The sequence below is a fragment of the Amblyraja radiata genome, chromosome 3 (assembly GCF_010909765.2).
Source record: "Amblyraja radiata isolate CabotCenter1 chromosome 3, sAmbRad1.1.pri, whole genome shotgun sequence".
In the NCBI taxonomy this organism is placed as follows: Eukaryota; Metazoa; Chordata; class Chondrichthyes; order Rajiformes; family Rajidae; genus Amblyraja; species Amblyraja radiata.
In genome coordinates, this window is record NC_045958.1 from 130,207,999 (window position 1) to 130,235,745 (window position 27,747).

The 27,747-nt window shown below is 47.8% G+C and overlaps 2 protein-coding genes across 2 annotated transcripts in view; both read left to right on the top strand.

Moving 5' to 3' along the window:
• Positions 1-15,602, top strand: part of LOC116971615 (deoxycytidylate deaminase-like) — a 36,329-nt gene extending 20,727 nt beyond the window's left edge. The window contains exons 2-4 of the mRNA XM_033018851.1: positions 2,609-2,717; positions 12,409-12,544; positions 15,538-15,602. Of these exons, the coding sequence (XP_032874742.1) occupies positions 2,609-2,717; positions 12,409-12,544; positions 15,538-15,602 (310 nt within the window). The remainder of the gene's footprint in view (positions 1-2,608; positions 2,718-12,408; positions 12,545-15,537) is intronic.
• Positions 15,603-19,183: 3,581 nt separating this feature from the next.
• Positions 19,184-27,747, top strand: part of LOC116971616 (probable deoxycytidylate deaminase) — a 55,033-nt gene continuing 46,469 nt past the window's right edge. Inside the window, exon 1 of the mRNA XM_033018853.1 lies at positions 19,184-19,433. Within this exon, the coding sequence (XP_032874744.1) occupies positions 19,184-19,433 (250 nt within the window). The remainder of the gene's footprint in view (positions 19,434-27,747) is intronic.

Consider the following 27,747-nt stretch of genomic DNA (forward strand, 5'->3'; position numbering starts at 1 on the left):
TGTCTGAGATCAGGCCCACCACCACAGTGTCATCAGCAAACTTAATTATTGAGTTGGAGCTGAACCTGGCCACACAGTCATGTGTGTACAGGGAGTACAATAGGGGGCTGAGGACGCAACCCTGGGGCGATCCTGTGCTCAGGGTGAGGGACTTCGATGTATTCCCTCCCATCTTGACTACCTGGGGCCTCCCCTCTCCCATCAGGCAAAAGATACAGAAGTATGAAAACACACACCTCCAGATTCAGGGACAGTTTCTTCCCAGCTGTGATCTGGCAACTGAACCATCCTACCACAACCAGAGAGCAGTGCTCAACTACTATCTGCCTCATTGGTGACCCTCGGACTATCCTTGATCGGACTTTACTGGCTTTACCTTGAATTAAATACGATTCCCTTATCATGTACCTATTCACTATAAGTGGCTCGATTGTAATCATGTATTGTCTTTCTGCTGACTGGATAGCAGGTTATCAAAGAGTTTTCCCACCCCGCTCATTCCTTTTCCCCCACCTTTTAGGGAAAAGATACAGAAGCTTGAAAGCGCGCACCACCAGACTCGGGAACAGCTTCTTCCCCTCTGTTATCAGGCTTCTGAACGGTCCTTCCATAAGCTAGGGTACTGTCCGATTCACCTCTACCCCATTGTGGACATTGGACTTTGTCTGTGGAACTGATGCGCGACAATGCTGAGAACTATATTATGCACTCTGTATCTTCCCCATTGCTGTACCTATTGTACTTGAGTTTGACTTAATTGCATGGTATATGTGATCTGCTTGGATGCCTGCTTGGAAAACAAAACTTTCAACCATACTGAGGTACACCGGACAATAATAGATAATAGGTGCAGGTGTAGGCTATTCGGCCCTTTGAGCCAGCACCGCCATTCAATGTGATCATGGCTGATCATCCCCAATCAGTACCCCGTTCCTGCCTTCTCCCCATATCCCCTGACTCCGCTATTTTTAAGAGCCCTATCTCGCTCTCTCTTGAAAGCATCCAGAGAACCTGCCTCCACCACCCTCTGAGGCAGAGAATTCCACAGACCCACCACTCTCTGTAAGAAAAGTGTTTCCTCGTCTCCGTTCTAAATGGCTTACTCCTTATTCTTAAACTGTGGCCCATGGTTCTGGACTCGCCCAAAATCGGGAACATGTTTCCTGCCTCTAGCGTGTCCCAAGCCCTTAACAATCTTATATGTTTCAATGAGATTCCCCATATAACCATATAACCATATAACAATTACAGCACGGAAACAGGCCATCTCGGCCCTACAAGTCCGTGCCGAACAATTATTTTCCCTTAGTTCCACCTGCCTGCACTCATACCATAACCCTCCATTCCCTTCTCATCCATATGCCTATCCAATTTATTTTTAAATGATACCACCGAACCTGCCTCCACCACTTCCACTGGAAGCTCATTCCACACCGCTACCACTCTCTGAGTAAAGAAGTTCCCCCTCATGTTACCCCTAAACTTCTGTCCCTTAATTCTGAAGTCATGTCCTCTTGTTTGAATCTTCCCTATTCTCAAAGGGAAAAGCTTGTCCACATCAACTCTGTCTATCCCTCTCATCATTTTAAAGACCTCTATCAAGTCCCCCCTTAACCTTCTGCGCTCCAGAGAATAAAGACCTAACTTATTCAACCTTTCTCTGTAACTTAGTTGTTGAAACCCAGGCAACATTCTAGTAAATCTCCTCTGTACTCTCTCTATTTTGTTGACATCCTTCCTATAATTGGGCGACCAAAATTGTACACCATACTCCAGATTTGGTCTCACCAATGCCTTGTACAATTTTAACATTACATCCCAGCTTCTATACTCAATGCTCTGATTTATAAAGGCTAGCATACCAAAAGCTTTCTTTACCACCCTATCTATGAGATTCCACCTTCAAGGAACTATGCACGGTTATTCCCAGATCCCTCTGTTCAACTGTATTCTTCAATTCCCTACCATTTACCATGTACGTCCTATTTTGATTTGTCCTGCCAAGGTGTAGCACCTCACATTTATCAGCATTAAACTCCATCTGCCATCTTTCAGCCCATTCTTCTAAATGGCCTAAATCACTCTAGACTTTGGAAATCCTCTTCATTATCCACAACACCCCCTATCTTGGTATCATCTGCATACTTACTAATCCAATTTACCACACCTTCGTCCAGATCATTGATGTACATGACAAACAACAAAGGACCCAACACAGATCCCTGAGGCACCCCACAAGTCACCTGCCTCCAATCCGACAAACAGCCATCCACCATTACCCTCTGGCGTCTCCCATTCAGCCACTGTTAAATCCATCTTGCTACTCCTGCATTAATACCCAACAGTTGAACCTTCTTAACCAACCTTCCATGAGGAACCTTGTCAAAGGCCTTACTAAAGACCCCCTCATCCTTCTAAACTCCAGAGTGGACAAGCCCAGCCGCTCCATTCTCTCAGCATATGACAGTCCCGCCATCCCGGGAATTAACCTTGTAAACCTACGCTGTACTCCCTCAATAGCAAGAATGTCCTTAAATAGACCAAAGGTAAATTTTTGCAACGTAATCTTAATTTAGTCGGTGATGAGATTCTGTTCGTTTTGTTCTAGGGGTGATGGGGCAGCTTGCAAAAAACGAGAGGATTATCTCAAGCGGTCAGAATACTTTATGGCGGTGGCTTTTCTATCAGCACAGAGGAGCAAAGACCCAAACTCCCAGGTATGAAGAATTGCAGCTCATTAATCATGGCTAATGGTTTTTTTGTTTCTGCATAGAGTGTAAAATGAGGTTTGACACAGAGTGCTGGAGTAACTCAGCGGGTCAGGCAGCATCTGTGGAGAACATGGATAGGTGACGTTTCACAGAGTGCTGGAGTAACTCAGCGGGTCAGGCAGCATCTGTGGAGAACATGGATAGGTGACGTTTCACAGAGTGCTGGAGTAACAGCGGGTGAGAGAGCATCTCTGGATGGGTGACGTTTCAAGTCGGGACCCGGTCTGAAGAAGGATCAGAATCCCTGCCTCGAAACGTCACCCATCCTTTTTCACCAGAGATGCTGTCTGACCCACTGAGTTACGCCATCCAGCATTTTGTATCTATCTATGCTGGTACAAACTAGCATCCGCAGTTCTTTGTTTCTGCATGTAGAATGAAGTTCCTTGTGTTTCCTATTGACATTGAGCTGGGTATTTCTTCACTCTGACCCCTTCTGCCCCAGTGTCCCGTCCCGAAAGAAGTGCCGCAGCATTAGAACTGCTGCTTTATACCAGAATTTTTTATCAGAATATGGTCTCCATTTATTGAATTTTTGAAAAAGTAAATTGTTTTAACACAAAATCAGGGTTGAAACCTGAGTTTGGGACGGGATGAATAGTTACACTCAACATTTCCTGGATCTATGTCCATAATCTTGTTATTCAAATCAAGTCAAGTCAAGTCACTTTTATTTCTATAGCACATTTAAAAAACAACTCTGGTTGGCCAAAGTGCTTTACATTGGTATAAGAATAGTAATACAAACAACAATGGTTCATAGATTAAGTATATACATCACTACATACATATAGCCCTCGCTCAGAGGACGTGAAGAAAGGCTTGGGATTAGAGATGAGTTTTTAATCTAGACTTAAAGGAGTCGATGGAGGGGGCAGTTCGGATGGGAAGAGGGATGCTGTTCCACAGTCTTGGTAGTTTCCTTCTGCGTCTCCCTTTTTTTATTCCTCCCTCTATTACTTTCTCTCATCTTTTTCTCCCTTTATCTTTATTCTTTAAAAAAAACTGAAGCTATGTAAGAAATCTGTAATTAAATTGTCGCTTAGTATTATTTGTATACATGCTTCTATTAAAAATATTTATATATTAAAAAAAGAACTGCTGCTTTACAGCACCAGAGACCCAGGTTCCATCCTGACTACGGGCGGTGTTTGCAAGGACTTTGTACATTCTCTCTGTGACTCGTGGGTTTTCTCCGGGAGCTCCGGTTTTCTCCCACATACCAAAGACGTAGTGGTTGCACAAATTCTCCTTCTCCTTCCCATTCCCACACAGACCTTTCTGTCCTCGGTCTCCTCCAGAGTGGGGCTAAACGCAAATTGGAGGAACAGCCCAGTGGTATGAAGATTGATTTCTCTCACTTCAGGTAGTCCCGTTGAAAAAGCTACTTTTCCCCACCCAAATCGCACTAGCTTCTCATTTTCACCCAACAAACAGCCTGTTAGCTTTATCATCGTTACTTTTTTGCATATCTTTCATTCATTGTTCTTTATCTTTCCACATCTCCGTCTATATCTCTCGTTTCGCTTATCCCTAACCAATTTTGAAGAAGGGTCTCGACCAGGTGAGCCCACACCTGGAGTATTGTGTGCAGTTTTGGTCCTCTAATTGAGGGAGTGCAGCGTAGGTTTACAAGGTTATTTCCTGGGATGGCGGGACTGTCATATGCTGAGGGAGCAGCTGGGCTTGTACACTCTGGAGTTTAGAAGGATGAGAGGGAATCTCAATGAAACATATAAGATTGTTAAGGGCTTGGACACACTAGAGGCAGGAAACATGTTCCCGATGTTGGGGGAGTCCAGAACCAGGGGCCACAGTTTAAGAATAAGGAGTAAGCCATTTAGAACAGAGACGAGGAAACACTTTTTCTCACAGAGAGTGGTGAGTCTGTGGAATTCTCTGCCTCAGAGGGCGGCGGAGGCCGGTTCTCTGGATGCTTTCAAGAGAGAGTTAGATAGGGCTCTTAAAAATAGAGGAGTCAGGGGATATGGGGAGAAGGCAGGAACGGTGTACTGATTGGGGATAATCAGCCATGATCACATTAAATGGCATAGCTCCAGACGGCATCGCTCTCAGGATCTCAGGTCCACACAAGCTTCTCCCCCACGACAAGGTGACAATCAACGGAGAAGATTGTTCGAATAGTGGACATATTTAATACCACTATTCCTGTGTTTATACGTAATTACACTCAGTTATGAAAAAAAATTGCTGTGCTGTTGAAAATTCTGTAAAATGGGCTGGTAAAATGTTGTATAGTAGTTCAGACAACTGAAATTCACCTTACAGAATTCACAGCTAGCAATCAAAAAGTCTGAGATAAGGAATAAAAATTCCCACTCATGGAATTTGTGTCAATTTATTTTCCAAATCTAGTTTCTTGACACATGCACTGTGGAAAGTTGCGATACAGGCAGACCTGTGGGAATGCAACCTCTTCATAATGCGGCAGTGATTTGTATATTTCCACGTGCCCGCATGCTTGTCAGGAAATTCATCTTATTTTCCCAGTGGGATTTTCATTCTTCATAGTGTTTTTTTGTCCCAAGTCTTTTAATAACTTACCAAACTGACATTAACAATACTGCGAAGATAGACACCAAATTCTGGAGTAACTCAGCGGGACAGGCAGCATCTCTGGTGAGAAGGAATGGGTGGCGTTTCGGGTCGAGACCCTTCTTCAGACTGAGAGTCAGGGGAAAGAGAGACATAGAGATATGGGAGGATAAGGTGTGAAAATAATAGATCAATGGGGATGTTGATCAAGGAAATGTAGAATGGTTCATTGTTAGCTGAGGGGAAGGTGACAATGAGGTATACAATCTGTAAAATTAATCAGAAGGAAATATTTAATCAGGTGGACAGTGGAATTTGTCGAAGACCTAGGATGGGGAGGGAATGAAAGCAAGAGTAACTAGAAGTTAGAGGTCAATATTTGTCGATCGCGGTTCTTTTACCCCCCCCCCCCCCCCAGTCTGGGTCAGTAAAACGTCGATTCAATACTGTTGTACAAACCCTTTATTCACCGCTGGGTCGATTTCGGATCCACTCAAGCCCGCAGCAACCTCGCGCAAACAGAACTGAAAGAAAGACGACAACGATAGGCCCCACCGTACCCATCCCCTATTTATACTGATATACAGTGGCGGGAAAGTACAGAGGGAGGTAATCCCTTAGCCCAATCACAGGTACATAACATTGAAACAAACCAGAAACTGCTTCAGGGGTCCAGACTTGGTGGCGGCAGGTGCTTTCCAGGAATTGTGTCTCCACTGGATAAAGTTCACTACTTAATAAACAGACAACTCACAAAAACGTGAGGTAAACCAACTCAAGCTTTGTTAGGGGTTTGGACATGCCTGAGGCAGGAAACGTTCCCGATGTTGGGTGAGTCCCTGAACCAGGGTCCACAATTTAAGAATAAGGAGTAAGCCATTTAGAACGGAGATGAGGAAACACTTTTTCTCACAGAGAGTGGTGAGTCTGTGGAATCCTCTGCCTCAGAGGGCGGTGGAGGCAGGTTCTCTGGATATTTTCAAGAGAGAGCTAGATAGGGCTCTTAAAGATAGCGGAGTCAGGGGATATTAAAAATAGCGTAGTCAGGGGAGCGCTCCGTTCGCTGGTCCGCAGCAGCTCCGGGTGGCGCGGCGTCCGCAGCCTGGGATCCCTCGCTGGGGACCCAGGAGAAGAAGAAGCTTCGACTCCGACTGCCGGCCCGCGGCCAACTTCTACCGCGGGCGCGGCGTGGACTTACCATCAGGAGCGGGGTCCCTCGCCGGGGACCCATGGAGGGGAGCTTCGACCGCCGGCCCTGCGGTCTGCGGTGCTTCTGGCTGCGACGCGGCGGGAACTTTAAATCTCCGACCACCAGCCTGCGGCCTACACCAACCTAAAGCCACGGTCTCCGGTGGGGAAGAGCCGATTCTGGACTTACCTGGACTTTTTACCTTGTCTGCACATCTGGACGCCCGCAGCGACGGCTGTGGAGGGTTGAGGTCCCGACCACGGGGGAAAATGGAGGAGGACTGGCCAAATTGTGTGCCTTCCACCACAGTGATGAATGCTGTGGTGGATGTTTGTGTTAAATTTTTTTTGTGTGTTCTTATTCATTGTACTGCTGCTGGCAAATTCATTTCACTTGCACTTTATGATGAATAAAACTGACTGTATTGATTGTATATGGGGAGAAGGCAGGAACGGGGTACTGATTGTGGATGATCAGCCATGATCACATTGAATGGTGGTGCTGGCTGGAAGGGCCGAATGGCCTACTCCTGCACCTATTGTCTATTGTCTTTAATGATCATCAGCTGGCAGAAGTGACGGGGTACACCAGTCAAGTAAGCAACAGACACTTGACTTTCCCGTGCCACCACTTCAATGAACAAAAATTTGCATGGTGTTTATACTATGTGTCACTTCGTCATGGTCACAAGATCCAGCCAATATACATCACCACAGGACGAGTCTGAGCTTGTCTCTTATCAATTAGTAGACACATTTCAAAGGCATCTTATCAGTTGGCACTTCCAGGACAAAACATTTCAAAGGCATCGGTCATTGTCTCAATATACATCAACCTGAGACAAGCCTGGGCTTGTCTCTCTTGGAATACAATCTACAGTCAGGTATTCCACCATGTATCTTTTACATATTTAAAAGCATTTAATCTTTTCACACTGTGATGTCACCACCAGTGAAACCAAGTCTCCTCAGATACCTTCCATTACCAAAGCACCCCAAACTCTACATATTCAAACCGCTGGGGTGCAAGCTACCCAAGCGAAATATGAAGCGTTGTTCCACCAATTTACGTTGGGCATCACTCTGACGGTGGAGGAGGCCCAGGACAGAAAGGTCAGTGTGGGAATGGGAGGGGAGTTGAAGTGTTTACTGTCAACAGGACTGCAATGTGCAATATTTGTCTGAGGTGAGATTCCAAGAGTCCGGAGTGTTTTTTGTCATATGTCCCAAACAGAACAATGGAATTCTTACTTGTAGCAGCACAACAGAATACGTAAACATAATACTGTAAACAATATAATAAATGAAAAAAAAATCACTATTAGTCTATGTGTGTATATGTGTGTGTATGCATATGTGTATGCAAAGTCTATGTAGTTCTGAGTCTATATGGATGTTGTGTTTAATAGCCTGATGGCTGTTCTTGAACCTGGATGTTGCAGTTTTCAGGCTCCTGTATCTTCCTATATCTTCAGGCAGCATCACTGGCCTGAAAAATTCCAGTTGAGCTAAAAACATCCATGTTTAACTAATCAAAAAAAGACGCATAGTGCTGGATTAACCGCAGCTGGTCAGGTAGCATCTCTGGAGAATATGGATAAGATGGCCTATCTATGTTCTCCAGAGATCCTGCCTGACCCGCTGAATTAATAATTTTTTGTGTCTTTTTTTGTAAACCACCATCTGCAGTTCCTTGTATCCAGGTTTAATTGACAGCTTTTTTCGTTTGTAAGAGCAACCACATTGAATCACCCCCTCTTCTTGAAGCTCCTGTGTAATGAACAGATTTTGTGTACTGTCCCCTCTGCGATTTCTGACCTCTTGCGTTCTCTGCAGGTCAGGGTTGTGATTGCTCTTCTTCTTGCGTATGGCGTGCACAGCCTAATGATGTCGGACAACTTGTTCTATTTGATCTTATTTGATTGTGCACGCCAGGTTGATTGCATTTGTCGAAACAGGGCGGACCACGTGCAGGTTGCAATCTCCGAACCTTTGTCATTGCTCTCATTCTAAGTTGCTGCTGTTCTCGCTTCGCAGATCTTTGTTCATTTCTGTGTTAGAGACACTCTCTGGCTTCCATACAAGATGCCTCAACTTTCCATTCAGCCCTCAAGAGCATGCATATGGCTTTGGTAGCTTTACTGGTTAATAGAGGTGTATAAACGGGTACCTTTGGCCCAACTTGCCATGTTGACCAAGATGCCCCATCTACACTAGTGCCATCTGGTTGCATTTGGCCCATATCCCTCTAAACCTGTCCCATCCATGTACCTGTCCAGATGTCTTTTAAATGCTGTTGTAGTACTTGCCTGACAGCTCGTTCCATATACCAACCACCTTCAGGTTCCTATTAAATCTTTAACCCGCCAGAGTGAACAACACCGGAAATTGGAGGAACAGCACCTCATATTCCGCTTGGGGAGTCTGCATCCTGGTGGCATGAACATTGAATTCTCACAATTTTGTTAGCCCTTGCTGTCTCCTTCCCTTCCTATCTCTCCCTCAACCCTCGAGCTCCTCCTCCTCGTTTTTCCTTTCTTCTCCCCGCCTCCCCCCACCCCCCCCATCAGTCTGAAGAAGGGTTTCAGCCCGAAACGTTGCCTATTTCCTTCGCTCCATAGATGCTGCTGCACCCACTGAGTTTCTCCTGTATTTTTGTGTACCTCCTATTAAATCTTTCCCTTTTCATCTTAAACTTATGTCCAATGGCCCTTGATTCCTCTACCCTGTGCATCACCTTACCTCTTCCACTTGTGATTTTTTTAAACCTCTATAAGATCATCCCTCACCCTCCTGTGCTCTCATGAATAGTCCTAGACTACTCACCTCTCCTTATCTCAACCCCATGAGTTGTGGCAATATCTGTGTAAATTTTCTCTGCACTCTATTCAAGAAGGGCTGCAGGGAAAATGCTGGAAACTATAGGCCAGTGAGCCTAACATCTGTAGTCAGAAAGTTACTAGAGAGTATTTTAAGGAATAGGATGTATGGGCATTTAGATGAACAAGGGTTGATTAGGGATAGTCAGCATGGTTTATACATGGGAGGTCATGTCTCACAAATCTGATTGAATTTTTTGAAGGCGTGACCAAAAAGGTCGATGAGGGCAGAGCTGTAGATGTTGTTTATATGGACTTCAGTAAAGTATTTGACAAGGTTCCGCATGTTAGGCTGCTCTGGAAGGTTAGACCACGTGGGATCCAAGGAGAGATAGCTGAATAGAAAATTGGCTCCATGGAAGGAAGCAGAGGCGATGGTGGAAGGTTGCTTCTCGGACTGGAAGCCTGAGACTAGTGGTGTGCCTCAATGTTCGGTGCTGGGTACCCCTCTGATTCCTATTAAAACATTTCCCCTTTTACCTTAAACCTATCTCCTCTGGTGCCCGTATTAATCCTGGCCAATTGGAGAGGCTAGGAATTTAAAATGGGGTCAAAGCTTCAGGGCTGCTGGGAGATTTGGTCAATTTGGAATTGCTCTCTGCAGACCTGGGATAAGCTGCGGAGTGGTGCCAGTTTGTCTAGAGCCTAGTTACAAGTTACAAGAAAAGAATAAGAACATCTGCAGACCCTGTCAATTAGGTGCAAAATGCATAGAATGGATTGGAGGGCTGCAAATCAGACATACACCTTGTAAATAATTGCAAATAATGTTGCAGAGTTCTACTTTGTCGAGTTGATTGGATGAGGTATTGAGCCTTGTCTGGGTTTCTTGCAGACCAGGGTAAATGTTTCTAAGTTGGCTTCCTTGTGAAGTCCTGTTTGAATACAATGTATTAGTCACTGTATTATTGGGTTAGTGAAATGTCTGTTATGTACGGGTTTCATCAATATCTGTAATTGAATTGTTCAGAGACCACCCCCATGTGGTTCGGCCCCTCGAGGTCCCGGGACATATTAAAAGGCCGCTGCCATGAGGTCCTATGTCGATCTTCTGGGAGAGGGCTTGGGACTGCGTGACCTTCTGGAGGGTCTCTGAGTGAGGTCTAGAGGGCTTGATCAGGCAGATACGAGGATCGAACCCACGGTGGGATAGGTACAGTAGTTGAACTGTAATTGTGTTTTGTTAAAATAAAGATTAACTGTTCAAGTGCTTGATTCAGTGATTTTTGACTGAAACTGGACTAGGGGGAAGCTTAGAGCAATTTACACCCGATTCTCTGTGCATCTGCCTGATCTATTCCTCCCATTCAATTAATATCAATACGCCCCTTTAAGAAGAGGAATATAGTTTGCATGGTGCTTGAGCCTGAGAGTTTGCTGCAAAGATCTTGCCTACTGGGCTACATGCCGAGATGTGTGAGAATTTGCGGCACATCAGTAGGGAACTCTGCACTGAAATTGGCGATGAAAGATACAGTGCAACATCAGATCGGCAAAAGCTGAAAGTGTTGCAGTGCGACCCGCAACGCTATTTTAATGACATTCTGGTTCACTTTCTAGTCCTTGGCTTTCTCAAAGCGTATGTTAAATGGCAACACAGTGGCGCAGCAGTTAGACCCGGGATCGATCCTGACCTCGGCTGCTGTCTGTGTGAAGCTTGCACGTTCTCCCTGTTACCTGGTGCTCCGGTTGTCTCCATTTTCCCAAAGACTTGTGGGTTTGTGGGTTAATTGCCCTCTGTAAAATCTTCGATAAGACATGAGAAATAGGAGCAGAATTAGGCCATTCGGCCTATTGAGCCTGCTCCTCCATCATGGTTGATCTTTTCCCTTCTGCTGCCTTCTCCCTGTAATCTTTGATGACTTAACTAATCAAGAACCTATCAAAGGTAGACAAAAATGCTGGAGAAACTCAGCGGGTGAGGCAGCATCTATGGAGCAATGGAATAGGTGACATTTTCGGGTCAGGTTCTGAAAAAGGGTCTCGACCCAAAACGTCATATATTCGCACCATAGATGCTGCCTCACCCACTGAGTTTCTCCAGCATTTTTGTCTACCTTCGATTTTTCCAGCATCTGCAGTTCTTTCTTAAACAAGAACCTATCAACGTCCTCTTCAGAAATACCCAATTACTTGGCCTCTACAGCCGTCCGTGGCAATGAATTCAACAAGTTCACCACACTCTTGCTAAAGAAATTCCTCCTTGACTCCATTCTAAAGGCACGTCCTTTTATTCTGAGGCTGTGTCCTCTGGTCCTAGAATCTCCCACTAGTGGAAACAACTTATCTACTATGTTCATTGTAGGGAGTGGATGAGAAAGTGGGATAGAAACATAGAAAATAGGTGCAGAAGGAGGCCATTCGGCCCTTCGAGCCAGCACCGCCATTCATTGTCCCCTAACAATAACACGTGCCTGCCTTCTCCCCATATCCCTTGACTCCACTAGGCCCTAGAGCTCTATCTAACTCTCTCTTAAATCCATCCAGTGACTTAGTCTCCACTGCCCTCTGTGGCAGGGAATTCCATAAATTCACAACTCTCTGGGTGAAAAAGTTTTTTTCTCACCTCAGTCTTAAATGACCTCCCCTTTGTTCTAAGACTGTGGCTCCTGGTTCTGGACTCGCCCCACATTGGGACCATTTTTCCTGCATCTAGCTTGTCCAGTCCTTTTATAATTTTATATGTTTCTATAAAATTCCCCCTCATCCTTCTAAACTCCAGTGAATACAAGCCTAGTCTTTTCAATCTTTCCTCATATGACAGTCCCATCATCCTAGGGATCAATCTCGTGAACCTACGCTGCACTGCCTCAATCACAAGGATGTCGTTCCTCAAATTAGGAGACCAAAACTACACAATACTCCAGATGTGGTTTTACCAGAGCCCTATACAACTGCAGAAGAACCTCTCTACTCCTATACTGAAATCCTCTTGTTATGAAGGCCAACATTCCATTAGCTTTCTTCACTGCCTAAACATTTTCTCTAAACTAAACTTTTTGTATTGAATACAGGTTGGAGCTTGCATTGTGAATCGTGAAAACAAGATTGTTGGCATTGGGTATAACGGAATGCCGAATAGATGCAGTGATGATTCTTTACCATGGGGAAGTGGTGCTAAAAATGAACTGGACAACAAATATACGTATGGTAAGTAACAGTTTAATTTAGAGATACAGCGCGGAAACTAGATATCTTTATTAACTTTTTTTTAATACCAAGCCAATTAACCTACAAACCTGTACGTCTTTGGAGTGTGGGAGGAAGCCAAAGGTCTTGGAGAAAACCCACGCAGGTCACGGGGAGAACGTACAAACTCCGTCCAGACAGTACATTGTATATTACTGATTGGGACGAGGGGATTGAAGGCTTTGTGGCCATGTTTGAGGATGATATGAAAATAGGTGATGGGGCAGGTAGTGTAGAGGAAGCAGGGACTCTGCAGAAGGACAGGTTGGAAGAGTGGGCAGAGAAGTGGCAGATGGAATATAGTGTAGTAAAGTGTGGAGTCATGCATTTTGGTTGTAGGAATAAAGGCGTAGACTATTTTCTAAATGGGGAGAGAATCCAGAAATCGGAGGTGCAAAGGGACTTGGGAGTGTTGGTGCAGGATTCCCAAAATGTTAATCTGCAAGTCGAACCAGTAATAAAGAAAGCAAACTCAATGCTAGCATTTATTTCAAGAGGGATTGTATACAAAAACAGGGGTGTAATGCTGAGGCTATAAGGTGCTGGTAAGGTCACATTTCAAATATTGTGAGCAATTTTGGGCCCCATATTTGAGGAAGGATGTGCTGACTGGAGAGGGTCCAGAGGAGGTTTACAAGAATGATTCCAGGAATGAGTGGGTTAACCTATGATGAGCGTTTGTCGACACTGGGCCTGTACTCGCTGGTATTTAGAAGAATGACAGGGGGCCTCATTGAAACATACAGAATAGTGAAAGGCTTGGATAGAGTGGATGTGGAGAGGATGTTTCCACTAGTGGGAGAGTCTAGGACTAGAGGTCGCAGCCTCAGAATTAAAGGACGTTCTTTTATGAAGAAGATGAGGAGAAAAATCTTTAGTCAGAAGGTGGTGAATCTGTGGAATTCTTTGCCACAGACGGCTTTGGAGGCCAAGACAGTGGATGTTTTAAAGGCAGAGATAGACAGATTCTTGATTAGTACACGTGTCAGAGGTTATGGAGAGAAGTCAGGAGAATTAGGTTAGGAGGGAGGGATTGATCAGCCATGATTGAATGGTGGAGTAGATTTGATGGGCCGAATGGCCTAATTCTACTCCTATCCCTTATGACCCTATGACAAGCACATGTAGTCAGGATTGAACCCGGGTCTATAAGGCAGCAGCCACTAAGGAAACTTTGCATAGCTCATTGTTTTTAACCCCCTGTTATCACATTTTTTCTCGCCCACCCCCAACACTCCCCTCCCCCTTCCCTATGCCCCACCTGGGTTTGTACCTCTTTCTCTTCCTCCCTTCCCCATCCCTTGGTTATTTATTCTTCTGGCTTCACAATGTGTACCTCTTTTATCCATATCTCACACTCGTTTTGTCTCTGACCTTTGTCCAACCATCTGCCAGTCACCCCCCCCCCCCCCCCCTCCACCTATCACTTGTCAGGTTTTGTCCCGTCCCCATCCAGAGGCGTAGAGCGATAGTGTGTAAACAAGCCGTTCAGTCAAACTTGCCCACACTGACCAACATGCCCCAGCTACACTAGTCCCACCTATCTGTGAAGATGTGACATTCCCCATCTACACTAGTCCACCTGCCTGCGCTTGGTCCATATCCCTCTAAACCTATCCTATCCAGGCACCCGTCTAAATGTTTCTTACCCCCCCTCCCCCCCCCCCCCCCCTGCAAACGCGAGTTGGGGGAACAGACCCAACGGGTCTGCACTTGGTCTAGTGTTTCTTAAATGTTGCAATAGTACCTGCAAGTACCTCTCATCCAGCTTTCTCCTCCCCCACCATAATCAGTCTGAAGAACGGTTCTGATTCGAAACGTCACCTATCCATGTTCTCCAGAGATGCTGCCTGACCCGCTGAGTTACTCCAGCACTCTGTGAAACGTCACCTATCCATGTTCTCCACAGATGCTGCCTGACCCGCTGAGTTACTCCAGCACTCTGTGAAACGTCACCTATCCATGTTCTCCACAGATACTGCCTGACCCGCTGAGTTACTCCAGCACTCTGTGAAACGTCACCTATCCATGTTCTCCACAGATGCTGCCTGACCCGCTGAGTTACTCCAGCACTCTGTGAAACGTCACCTATCCATGTTCTCCACAGATGCTGCCTGACCCGCTGAGTTACTCCAGCACTGAGTTACTCCAGTGTGTTTTTATTGTAAACCAGAATCCTTGTGCTCAAGAACCAATGCATGCCATCATGTTACCCATCTTGAATGTATCAGGCCCAAGTGTCCACGTTTGGGTGGCTCAGCGGTAGAGACCAGGCCTCACAGCGCCAGAGCCCCGGGTTCAATCCAACTGCGGGTGCTGTTTGTACGGAGTTTACATGTTCTTTCTATGACCCGCGTGGGTTTGCTCCGGTTTCCTCCCACATTCCAAAGATTTGAAGGATAATTGGTGTTTGTAAAATAGTAAATTGTCCCTCGCGTATAGGCTAGTGTTAGTGTATGGGTTGAGTGTTCGTCAGCGTGATCGCTGGTCGGTGCGGACTCGGTGGGCCGAAGGGCCTTGTTTCCGCGGTGTATCTCTAAAGTAAATCCCTAAAGTCTAAACTCTGCCTCAGAGGGTGGTGGAGGCCGGTTTTCTGGATACTTTCAAGAGAGAGCTAGATAGGGCTCTTAAAAATAGCGGAGTCCGGAGATATGGGGAGAAGGCAGGAACGGGGTACCGATTGGGGATGATCAGCCATGATCACATTGAATGGCGGTGCTGGCTCGAAGGGCCGAATGGCCTACTCCTGCACCTATTGTCTATTGTCTATTGTTACTTTGTGAAAACTGATGTGATATTAGTTTCTAATAATCCCAAGCTGTTATTTTATTAATGCATCCAAGAATATTGTATTTTTATCCAATGTCATGTGTAGATTGAGATGCTGATCTTTTTCATTTGAACTGCATTTGTGATTGAGTGGAGCTGTCTGGTGTCAGGTTGCTGAATCGCAGTTGGTTATCGGTTAGATGTAACCGCCATCCAAATGCCCAGCTTGAATTTCCTGATCCCAGCATGAAACCCATCCCAGAGGTAGAGTTATATGAAGCAATGGCCAATTTAGCAGGGGGGTAAGTCACTCCACAGTTACTCCCTCAAAAGATTTCATGCCATCTGCCAGAATAAATTGGGCTTAACATATGGAATAATGCATTACAGGATTAAATAGTATTTAGGTTATCTTCCTGTTGCAATATAAAGCTAATTTCTTCATCCTTTGCAGTGAATTACATAAGGATGTTATTGCTGCAATTGAACTCTGATGTTATCCCTAGTGACACTCTTCCCTCCATCTGAACAATGACAATTTTTTTTTTAATGTGGTTCAAGAGGATTTTCTTTTATTAATAACTGCTGTCTGTGTCAGAAAGATAAAAATGGTACATCGGGTGAAAGCAAGTGGTCTGGTGCAGTCCTCGTATTTCACAGATGCACTGAGAAGGAAAGTAAATACTGCGTTTCATTAAATGCGCTATTTGCACGTAAGCTCTTCGAGATATCTGATGAGCACACTGTTGCCATACTTGAAATTTTTGTTTTTTCATAGTTTGCTTCCCCAATCTCATCTTCCAATATTAAACTTGCCTTTTATAGAGTGTAGAGATGATTTGAGAGGATGTTGCCAGGGCTATAGGGAGAGGTTGGGCGGTTGTGCAGGCTAGGACCTTATTTCTTGCAACGCAGGATGATGGGGGGGGGGGGCTCTTGCAGAGGTGTACAAAAGGTCACAGTGGCGCAGCGGTAGAGCTGCTGCCTTACAGCGAATGCAGCACCGGAGACCCGGGTTCGATCCCGACTACGGGTGCTCTCTGTACGGAGTTTTCACGTTCTCCCCGTGACCTGCATGGGTTTTCTCCGAGATCTGCGGTTTCTTCCCACACTCCAAAGACGTACAGGTTTGTAGGTTAATTGGCTTGGTAAAATTGTAATTTGTCTTAAGTGTGTGTGGGATAATATTCAAGTGCAGGGATCGCTGGTCGGCTTGGGCTGAAGGGCTGTATATCGAAACCAACCTAAAATCATGAGAGGAATAGATGCACGCTCTTTGACCAGAGTAGAGGAACAAAGAACCAAAGGTTTAAGGTGAGAGGGACACAATTTGATTGTAATCTGAAGGACATTTTTTTTCACACAAGGTGGTGGGTCTATGGAATGAGCTGCCAGAGGAGGTAGTTGAGGCAGGAACTATTCAAAGACAATTGGACAGGTGAATGAATAGGGAGGGTTTAGAGGGATATGGCCTGTCCTGCAGATTCTTCCCGTTCAGCAACATCCAGCTTCCATCCACTTACATCCATGTATGTAGTTTGTTTGTTTATACTACTCTTATAACAAATGTAAAGCACTTTGGCCAACGAGAGTTGTTTTTAAAATGTGCTATATAAATAAATGTGATTTGACTTGACTACAACCTTTGATAATGCAACTGCACCATAAAACAAGTTGTAGAAATAAAGAAATGCAGAAGCTGGTTTACCAAGGAATGACACAAAGTGTTGGAATAAAACAGCGGGTCAAGCAGTATTACTGAAGAACATGGATCGGTGATGTTTCGACCGTTCTTCAGACTGGGGCGGCACGGTGGCACAGCTGTAGAATTGCTAGCTTACAGCGTCAGAGACGAGGGTTCGATCCTGACCATGGGTGCTGTCTGTACGGAGTTTGTACGTGCTCCCCGTGACCGCGTGGGTTTTCTCCGGGTGCTCCGGTTTCTTCCTACACTCCAAAGATGCACATGTTTGTAGGTTAATTGGCTTTGATAATGAATGTAAATTGTCCCTACTGTTTAGGATGGTATTATCAAAGGTTGGATTTGGAATAATAGGAGAAGATACCAATTTAAATAAAGACCAAAATGTTTTTTTTAATTATGGGTTAATAATTGGAAAGAAATTGATACTTAAATTTTGGAAAAATACAGCCATACCAACTGTTAAAATGTGGATTAGGAATATGATGGACATAGCACGCCTTGAAGAAATGAGACTCCGACTAATAGATAAATATGACCAATTCTTAAGGAGTTGGTCTCCTTTCATCGACTTTTTGGAATCATGTGATGCAGCGGTACCATAAGGATTGCTGATTTCAGTTCATGACGTGGATAGATCTACATCTCCGAATATAGATTTGAAAAATTCTCTTTTAAGGGGCCTTTTCTTCTATTTCTACTTTCCACCTTTTCTTTTTTCTTTTCTTTTTTTTTATTTTTTTTTTTTATATACACACTTCACATTTTTCTACTTTCTACCATCTATTTTTCCACTCTTTCCCCTTTCTATTGTTTTCTTTTTCTTGTTTTGCTTACTTCCTTCTCATAACATAAAACCAGAGGTTGTACATGGAATGGATTACGGTATGACATAGTTGGCACCTAAAATTAGGTGCCACTGTATTGTTTTGTATTGTATTAACTTCTAATTAAAAAATAAATAAAAAAATAAAAAAATGGGGAACCAGTGGAAAACACCACAAGATGTACATACCTTGGCAGCATGTTCACAGCAGATGGAGATGTAGAGGGCGACATCAACTCCCGAATTGGTAAAGCTGCATCAGCCTTCAGAAGTATGCAGCCAATATGGTCTAGTGGCGGGATATCCAAGATGCTAAAAGTCAAGCTCTTCCAGTCCGTAGTCCTCCCTACAGCCCTCTGTGCCAGTGAGACATGGAAAATCAATGTGAAGACGAAAAAGAAATTGGATGCATTCCAACAATGCGGCTTGAGGAAGACACGGCTGATGGGCCTCACCCAACTGCGCAGGCACGGCCGGCAAGTGTCAAGTTATTTTAAGTTTTAAATGTCAATAATTTGTCAAATATAACATCAATCTGAACAAAACTTGGCTAATGCACACCGCAGGACAATGGTGAGTAAAGTGGTCCTAAAATTGTCGCACTATCGTGTACCGTTATGTATGTACAATCAAATATACAAACAAACAAACAAACAAACAAACAAGATGAGAGTTTTAGTAATATAATAATGTGGCGACTCCCAAGGGTCGTGCCATCCTATCTGTCGAACCCCTCGGCACGGGAGTGGTTCAGTCCGGAGGCGGCCCTTAACCAGAGGGTTTAAAGGCAGGGATTTGGGTGCCATCTTTCTCTCGTGTGGACTTCCCTACAACCGGGAGGAACACAAATAAAGGTGCCTCTCGAAATACCTGACTCCTCTCTTTCATTTCGAGACCTACGCACCACATTGGTGACCCCGACGCTCCAGTGTCGTCATGATGGAGAAAGCAGACCGCCCTACCACCTCACAGGCCGGCCCTGTCTCTGGACGCGGTCTCTGTAAAATTGCCCACCTTCTGGACCACCCGGCCGCACATCTGGTTCCAGCAGGCGGAGGCCCAATTCAACCTGCGGGGCATCACAGTCGATGCCACCCGCTTTTATTACCTGGTGGGGACCCTCGACCAGGACACGGTCGAGGAGGTCACGGACTTCCTCGCAGCCCCCCCGGCCACCGTGATATACCTCGGCCTTAAGGAGCTCCTGCTCCAGATTTATGGACTCAGCAGGATGGAGCGTGCTGCCAGGCTCCTTCATATGGAGGGCCTAGGCGACCGACGGCCATCAAGCCTCCTAAAGGAGATGGTTGCTCCCCTGGATGGGCACACACCGTGCCTGCTGTTTGAATATACATACCTCCATCTGCTGCCGGGCTACATCCGTCTTCAGCTCACGGACGTCTCCTTCGCCGACATCAGGGCCCTTGGGAGGTGCGCCGACGCGCTGTGGATGGCGCGCCCTGATGACATCAACGCGCTGGCCGTCAGCAGCCATGGGGACGCGCTGAGGACGACGCGCCCTGATGACGTCAACGCGCTGGCCTTCAGCAGGCGCACCGATGACGTTACCCCGGCAGCTCCCGATTTCCTCCGGTGGGGCGGGGGAGCTGTGGAAGGAGTGACAGCACCAGCCCGATGGCCCGTAAGATCGCCCCCAGCGGCAGTGAGGGGTACTGCACCTGCAGTCCAGCGCCAGCAAGCTGCAAGTGCCACCAGCAGGAGCCGGCAAGCTCCAAGTACCACCAACACGAGGCGCTGGTGTTATTTCCATCAGCGCTGGGGTGCTGCAGCACGACAATGCCGCCAGTCGTGCACGTTCCCGGGAAAAGCCTGGGCTGGCTGCCAATAGTCCCCGCGGCGGCCGGCCAAATTCACCGCTTCTTCGCCTGGGATCGCCGCTCCGGGACCCGCTTCCTCGTTGATACTGGAGCGGAGCTCAGCGTCCTGCCCCCTTCGCTGGCCGACATTCGTTCCGGTAAGCGGGGGCCCATCCTCACCGCGGCGAATGGCAGCCCTATCCGCACGTATGGAGCGCGCCTGGTTCCGATAGTGTTCGGCTCCTGCCATTTCTTGTGGCGGTTCACCATTGCTGACGTCTCCCAGCCATTGCTCGGGGCCGACTTCCTCCGGGCGCATTCCCTCATGGTGGACGTCAGGCGTCAGCGCTTGGTCAACGCCGCTACGATGGAGCCGATCGCATTACGTTTGGATCAGCCGGTGGGACGCCCCCTGTCGTCCGTGGATTCCCGCTTCGCCCGGACCTTGGCCGCGTTCCCGGACATCCTGACCCCACAGTTTCGGTCATCGACCCCCAGTCACGGAGTGGTACATTTTATACAAACTACCGGCCCACCTATCCACGCACGAGCACGCCGACTGCCGCCGGATAAACTGCGTCTGGCACGGCAGGAATTCCGCACGATGGAGTCCTTGGGGATCGTCCGCCCTTCAAGCAGCCCATGGGCGTCCCCACTCCACATGGTCCCTAAGGCAAGCGGGGGCTGGCGACCTTGCGGGGATTACCGACGGCTGAATGCCGCAACAACAGCGGATCGATACCCCGTACCCCACATCCAGGACTTCACCGCCCACTTGGCTGGGGCTACATTATTTTCAAAAGTGGATTTGGTACGGGGTTATAACCAGATCCCGGTCCACCCGGATGATGTACCCAAGACGGCGATCATCACGCCGTTCGGACTTTATGAGTTCATGCGGATGCCGTTCGGCCTCAAGAATGCTGCGCAGGCTTTTCAACGCTAGATGGACGGGGTGTGTCGCGACCTCGATTTTGTCTTTGTTTACCTAGACGACATCCTGGTGGCCAGCCGCTCGCAGCAGGAGCACTGCGCCCACCTCCGGCAGCTCTGTCAGCGGCTCAGCGAGCATGGTTTGGCTATCTAATCTAATCTAATCTAATCTATCAACCTCGCCAAGTGCCATTTTGGGGTAACTGAGATCGACTTCCTCGGCCACCGCGTGACTTTGCAAGGCGCGGTTCCCCTGCCGGACAGGGTCGACGCCATCCGTTGGTTTCCCCGCCCACGCACGGTGCGCGGCCTGCAGGAGTTTGTCGGCATGGTGGCATTTTACCATCGTTTTGTGCCATCCGCGGCCCACATCATGCGGCCTCTGTATCAACTTCTGGCGGGTGGGCAGCACAAGAACGTCGAATGGACCCACGAGGCAGTGGCAGCATTTGGCAGAGCGAAGGAGGCCCTTGCTCGGGCCGTACTACTGGTGCACCCGCGGGAAGATGCCCCGACTGCTCTCACGGTGGACGCCTCGGAGTCGGCGGTTGGTGCCGTGCTGGAGCAACTGACGGGCGGAGGTTGGCGGCCCCTGGCCTTCTTCAGCCGGCACCTCAACCGCGCGCAGACCAAATACAGCGCGTTCGATCGTGAGCTCCTGGCTCTGTACCTGGCAGTGCGCCACTTCCGCTACTTCCTGGAGGGCTGCCCGTTCACCGCCTACACGGACCACAAGCCGCTCACTTTCGCTCTGGCGAAGGTTTCCGACCCCTGGTCCGCACGACAGCAGCGGCAATTGGCATACATTTCAGAATATACTACATCTATCCGCTATGTCGAGGGCAAAGAGAACCGGGTGGCCGACGCATTGTCCCACCCCGCTATCAACGCCGTTTTCGAGGTGGCGCCCGGAATTGACTATTCTGCCCTGGCAGAGGCACAGCTCACGGACGATGAGATGCCCGCCTACCGGACTGCCATCTCCGGCCTCCGCCTTGAGGATGTCCCCCTCGGTCCTGGAGGAGCGACGATCCTGTGCGATGTATCGACCGATCAGCCGCGCCCCATCGTCTGGTGCCGGAGGGTGTTCGAGGTTATCCACGGACTGTCTCACCCATCAATCCGGGGGACAACGGCACTAGTGGCCGCTCGTTTCATGTGGCACGGTCTGCGCAAGCAGGTTGGCCACTGGGCTCGCACCTGCATTCCGTGCCAGACGGCAAAGATCCAGCGCCATGTCCGTGCGCCTCTCCAGGAGTTCGGTCTACCTCACCGGCGATTCGGCCATATCCACGTGGACATTGTGGGGCCTCTTCCGCCGTCCCGGGGCATCACCCACCTTCTCACGATGGTGGACCGCTTCACGCGTTGGCCGGAGGCCATACCGCTGGCCGACACTTCAACAGCTACGCGTGCTTGTGCGTTGTCCGCGCACTGGATTGCTCGCTTCGGGGTGCCGGCGCACATCTCCTCAGACCGGGGGCCACAGTTCACCTCCGAGTTGTGGTCAGCCATGGCTCGCTTGCTGGGGGTGCGGCTACACCACACCACAGCTTATCACCCGCAAGCTAACGGTCTGGTGGAGAGGTTCCACCGGCAGCTCAAGGCAGCGCTGAAGGCACGACTCTCCGGCCCGGACTGGATGGACAAGTTGCCGTGGGTCATGTTGGGCATTCGGACTGCTCCTAAAGAGGACTTGGCCTCATCATCAGCGGAGCTCGTGTACGGGTTGCCACTCACGGTGCCTGGGGAGTTCGTGCCGTCGGCGCCGGGGCAGCAGGGAACGCCCGCATCCACCTTAAAGCGCCTTTGCGAGCGAGTTGGCATGCTCGCACCCGTCCCGACGTCCCGCCATGGGACATTTCGCCCGCATGTGCCATCAGCCCTCCGGGACTGCCCATACGTTTTCCTGCACCGTGATGCCCACCGGACGCCACTCCAGAGGCCGTACGAGGGCCCGTTCCGGGTGCTGGAACACGGGCAGTCGACCTTCGTGCTGGACATGGGGAGCCGGCCGGAGGCCGTGTCGATCGACCGGTTGAAGCCGGCACACCTGGACATTGACCAGCTGGTGCTGGTTGCCCAACCCAACCTCGGCCTCGAGGGCGCCCCCCTTCACCGCCCCCTCCGCCTGTCACTCCACCTGTCACACCACCTGTCCTCCCGCCGGTCCCTCGACCTGTCCCTCCACCTATTCCTCCGCCAGCCCCACGATCGGCTGACTTCCGCACGTGGGCCGGCCAGGTTGTGCGCCCGCCGGTGCGTTTCGTGCCTCGGGTTCTGGGGGGTGGTCCTGTGGCGGCTCCCTAGGGTCGGGCCATCCTAACTGTCGAACCCCTCGGCACGGGAGTGGTTCAGTCCGGAGGCGGCCCTTAACCAGAGGGTTTAAAGGCAGGGATTTGGGTGCCATCTTTCTCTCGTGTGGACTTCCCTACAACCGGGAGGAACACAAATAAAGGTGCCTCTCGAAATACCTGACTCCTCTCTTTCCTTTCGAGACCTACGCACCACAATAATAATATTAGATAGATAGATGTTGATGTACTTTTTATTTTTGAACTAATTATTCATTGTCATAATCATTGGACTACAGGTGAGGGGATGAGATGAGTTGCTTGTAGCTGGTGTCTGGCTTTCTAAAAAAAAATGGACAGCTTTTATGATTACTTTTTTAAATCTGGAGATAATTCCAAAATAGTGTGTATAATTGTCAGGCTTGCTTGAGTAAATAGCAGAATAACCATGAAGAAACGCAGAAAAGTGAATTATATGCATTGTATCCACAAAAATGAAATATTAACCTCCATTATTTGCTTCAGAGTCACGCTCACATGTTGAACTTGTTCATCCAGAGAGTGTAAATGGTTATTCGATGCAATTTCCGACAATTCTATTGCTCAACTTGAATCCTTTAAAGTCTGCGGCAACCACTTGTGTCAAAATGAAAAAAAAAAAAAATTATATTGTAAGATCATACCTCAGTGCCAATATCCTGAAGACTCTCGGACTCTCTCCATTCTTTAAGAGGCTCTTTAATCATTGGCTAATTTCTTGTGATTGTAGATCAAACGTTGTTTTTTGCTAATTTGGACTGTTTTTAATGCATAGCTGTCAGATTCCAGTGTAGGGAGGAACTGCAGGTGCTGGTTTACCACCAATGATAGACACAATGTGCTGGAGTAACTCAGTGGGTCAGACAGCTTCTCTGGAGAAAAGGAATGGGTGACGTTACAGGTCAAGACCCTTCTTCAGACTGATTGGACCCTTCTTCGGACTCTCAGAGCATGGCCAGTGTGGTGTGGACGGAAACTAGTCGCTGAGTAGTTTTATTTTCCTTTTCGTCACAAATATTAATTCTGTGACCCCCTGGTCCTTTAAAACTTCACTTAAGGGAACAATAGCTTTATTCTGCATGCCCAATCTACAGCAGACATGCACCTTTATACATCAGCAATCTGTTGTAGGTTCATAGCACCTTTCCTCCTTTGAGGAGGTTTATGATTCCTTCTGAAAATACTTTCCTCTTAGACAATAGACAATAGGTGCAGGAGTAGGCCATTCGACCCTTCGAGCCAGCACCACCATTCAATGTGATCATGGCTGATCATCCCCAATCAGTACCCCGTTCCTGCCTTCTCCCCATATCCCCTGACTCCGCTATTTTTAAGAGCCCTATCTAGCTCTCTCTTGAAAGCATCCAGAGAACCTGCCTCCACTGCCCTCTGAGGCAGAGAATTCCACAGACTCACCACTCTCTGTGAGAAAAAATGTTTCCTTGTCTCCGTTCTAAATGGCTTATTCCTTATTCTTAAACTGTGGCCCCTGGTTCTGGACAATAATACTGATTTACCTGATGTTGTGTTCTTCAATGTCACTTTAAATACAACATCTAGATTAAGCACCAGGAAGAGTGGTGGGGTTGCCAAGGCTTTCCAATCAAATCCAGCGGTGAATTCTCATTTTAGAGTTGAGATATACAGCAATTAACCAGGCCCGTCGAGCCCACACTCTCCATTGATCACCCTGTTCAAACTAGTTCTATGTCATCCCACTGTCTCACCCACTCCCTACATACCAGCGGTAGTAAACAGAGGGCCAAATTACCTACAAACCCGCACGTCTTTGGGATGTGGGAGGAAATCCAAGCCGGTCACAGGGAGAACGTGCAAACTCCACACAGGCAGTGCCCCAGGTCAGGATCGAACCCAGGTCACCAGCTGCCCCCTTTGCCACGGTAAAGCGGTGAAATGATTTTGCTGGACCATTTTCCCTTTCTCGCCAGAGAGTGACTGATGTCAATGGTTTGATTTACCAGTCAGTAAATTGTATGGCAGTTTGTGACATAGATAGATAGATAAATACTTTATTAATCCCCTCGGGGAAATTCAGTGACTTGCCATTTGCAGCACACCAATAAAAATAAGACACAACATTAAAGAATTTAACAATAAACATAAAAGCATCCCCACACAATGGTTCCCACTGTGAGGGAAGGCAGCAAAGTCCAGTCCTATCCCCAGTTCACCCATAGTCGGGCCTATTGAGGCCTCCGCAGTCGCCGCTACGGCAGCCCGATAGCGGCTTGGAGTGTCTGGAACGGCCGCTTCCTCCCCGGAGACCGCGGCTCCCGAAGTCCACGGGCCGCGCTGGTCGGAGCAGCTTCAACACTGGCTCCGTGGTGTTTAAAGTTCAGCGCCGCCCCGCAGCTGGACGCTCCACAGACCGCAGCTCCGCGATGTTGGAGTCGGCGGTCCCAGCCCACCGCATGGCGACCCGGTAAGGCATCGCCCGCTCCGTGATGGTGCCTCAGCGCTGCGCCGCTGCCGAAGATGAAGTCCTGGCCGGTCCCGGCAGGAAACGCCGCTCCAGTCCCGTCGGTAGGCCGCGAGGATGGGGGCGAAGATACGGCTCGGAGAAAAGCCGCATCTCCGACCAGGTAAGGACTGAGAAAAACAGTTTCCCCATTCTCCCCCCACCCCCCCACATAAAAAAGATTAAACCTCCAAAACAAACACTTTTTAACTCACGAAAAAAAAAAAAGTGGTGAAAGGACTAACAGCTGCTGGCAGGGCAGCCATACTCGACAGCGCTCCCTTTGGAAGCGATGTCCTGCTGTGACTGTCGTCACTATCCATGGCTCTCGTGATTTTCTATCAGGGCTACCATCAATTCATCATCGTTGAAAACATTAGCGATGCAGTGGCGCTGGTTTCCAATGGGAACGGTGACGGACGCACCACACATCTCTCTCCTCCAGTTCCTGCCGACTTCCACCACTGGAAGTATAGGATTTTGGTGTATGCTTTATCATCATTCCTTACAATGCCATGTACGACAGTGATCGCAACTTCTACTGAAGTGTGGATGACAATAGGTGCAGGAGTAGGCCATTCCGGCCTTCAAGCCAGCACCGCCATTCATAGAAACATAGAAACATAGAAAGTAGGTGCGAGAGTAGACCACCAGGTCCGTCGAGCCCGCACCGCCATTCGCTCATGGCTGAACACTAAACAGACACACTTACCCACAAACAGTAGACACAAGACACAGAACACAAGACACTACCCTCCCCTTTATACCGCTATCACCCCTCTCCACCCCAAGAACCTCGTGATCTCCTGGGGGAGGCAAAAAACCGGATAAAAACCCAGGTCCAATTCGGGAAAAAAATCCGGGAAATTCCTCTCCGACCCCAATCCAGGCGATCGACACTTGTCCAGGAGATCACTCAGGTCTTACTATACTAACCATACCTAGGTCCATATCCCTGCCCTCTCCCCGTAGCCCCTTATCCCCTTGGCAGCTAAAAAACCATCTATTTTAGTCTTAAATATATTTAAAGTTTCTGCTTCCACTGCTCCCTGGGGCAGTGAATTCCATAAATTAACCACCCTCTGGGTGAAGAAGTTCTTCCTCATCTCAGTTTTAAAAGAGCCCCCCCTTATTCTGCAACTATGTCCTCTAGTTCTAGTTTCCCCGATCATTGGGAACATCCTCGGTGCATCCACCCGATCAAGGCCCCTCACGATCTTATATGTTTCAATGAGATCGCCTCTCATTCTTCTAAACTCCAAAGAGTAGAGTTCCAGCCTACTTAACCTTTCCTCATATGTCAATCCCCTCATTGCAGGAATTAATCTTGTAAACCTTCGCTGCACTGCCTCCAGGGCTAGTACATCCTTTCTTAAGTATGGACCCCAGAACTGTACACAGTATTCCAAATGTGGTCTCACTAATACTGTGTACAGCTGCAGCAAGACCTCCGTGTTTTTATACTCAATCCCCCTAGCAATAAAGGCCAAAACTCCATTGGCCTTCCTGATTGCTTGCTGCACCTGCATACTAACTTTTAGTGATTCATGTACTAATACCCCTAGATCCCTTTGCGTTGCATTACAACGCAGCTCCTCCTCATTTAGAAAATAACTTGCCCTATCATTTTTTTTCCCAAAGTGAATGACTTCACATTTATTAGTATTAAATTTCATCTGCCAAGTTGTTGCCCACTCACCTAGCTTATCTATATCCTTTTGCAGACTCTTCCTATCCTCCTCATCCCCTACTTTTCCTCCCATTTTTGTATCGTCCGCAAATTTTGATATATTACACTTGGTTCCCTCCTCCAAATCATTTATATAAATTGTGAACAACTGGGGTCCCAGCACCGACCCTTGCGGAACCCTGCTAGTTACCGGTTGCCATCCCGAGTATGAACCATTTATCCCCACTCTCTGCTTCCTATTTGTTAGCCAATCCTCTACCCATGCTAATATATTACCCCCAATCCCATAATTTTTTATTTTTAGCAATAGTCTCTTATGTGGCACCTTGTCAAAAGCCTTTTGGAAGTCCAAGTATACCACATCCACCGGTTCCCCTTTATCCACCCGGGTTGTTACTTCCTCAAAGAATTCGAGCAGATTCGTTAAACAGGACTTCCCCTTCACAAAACCATGCTGGTTCTGTCCGATGAAGTCATGTTTATCATTGAAGTCAATGTGATCATGGCTGATCATCCACAATCAGTACCCTGTTCCTGCCTTCTTACCATATCCCCTGACTCCGCTATCTTTAAGAGCCATATCTAGCTCTCTCTTGAAAATATCCAGAGAACCGG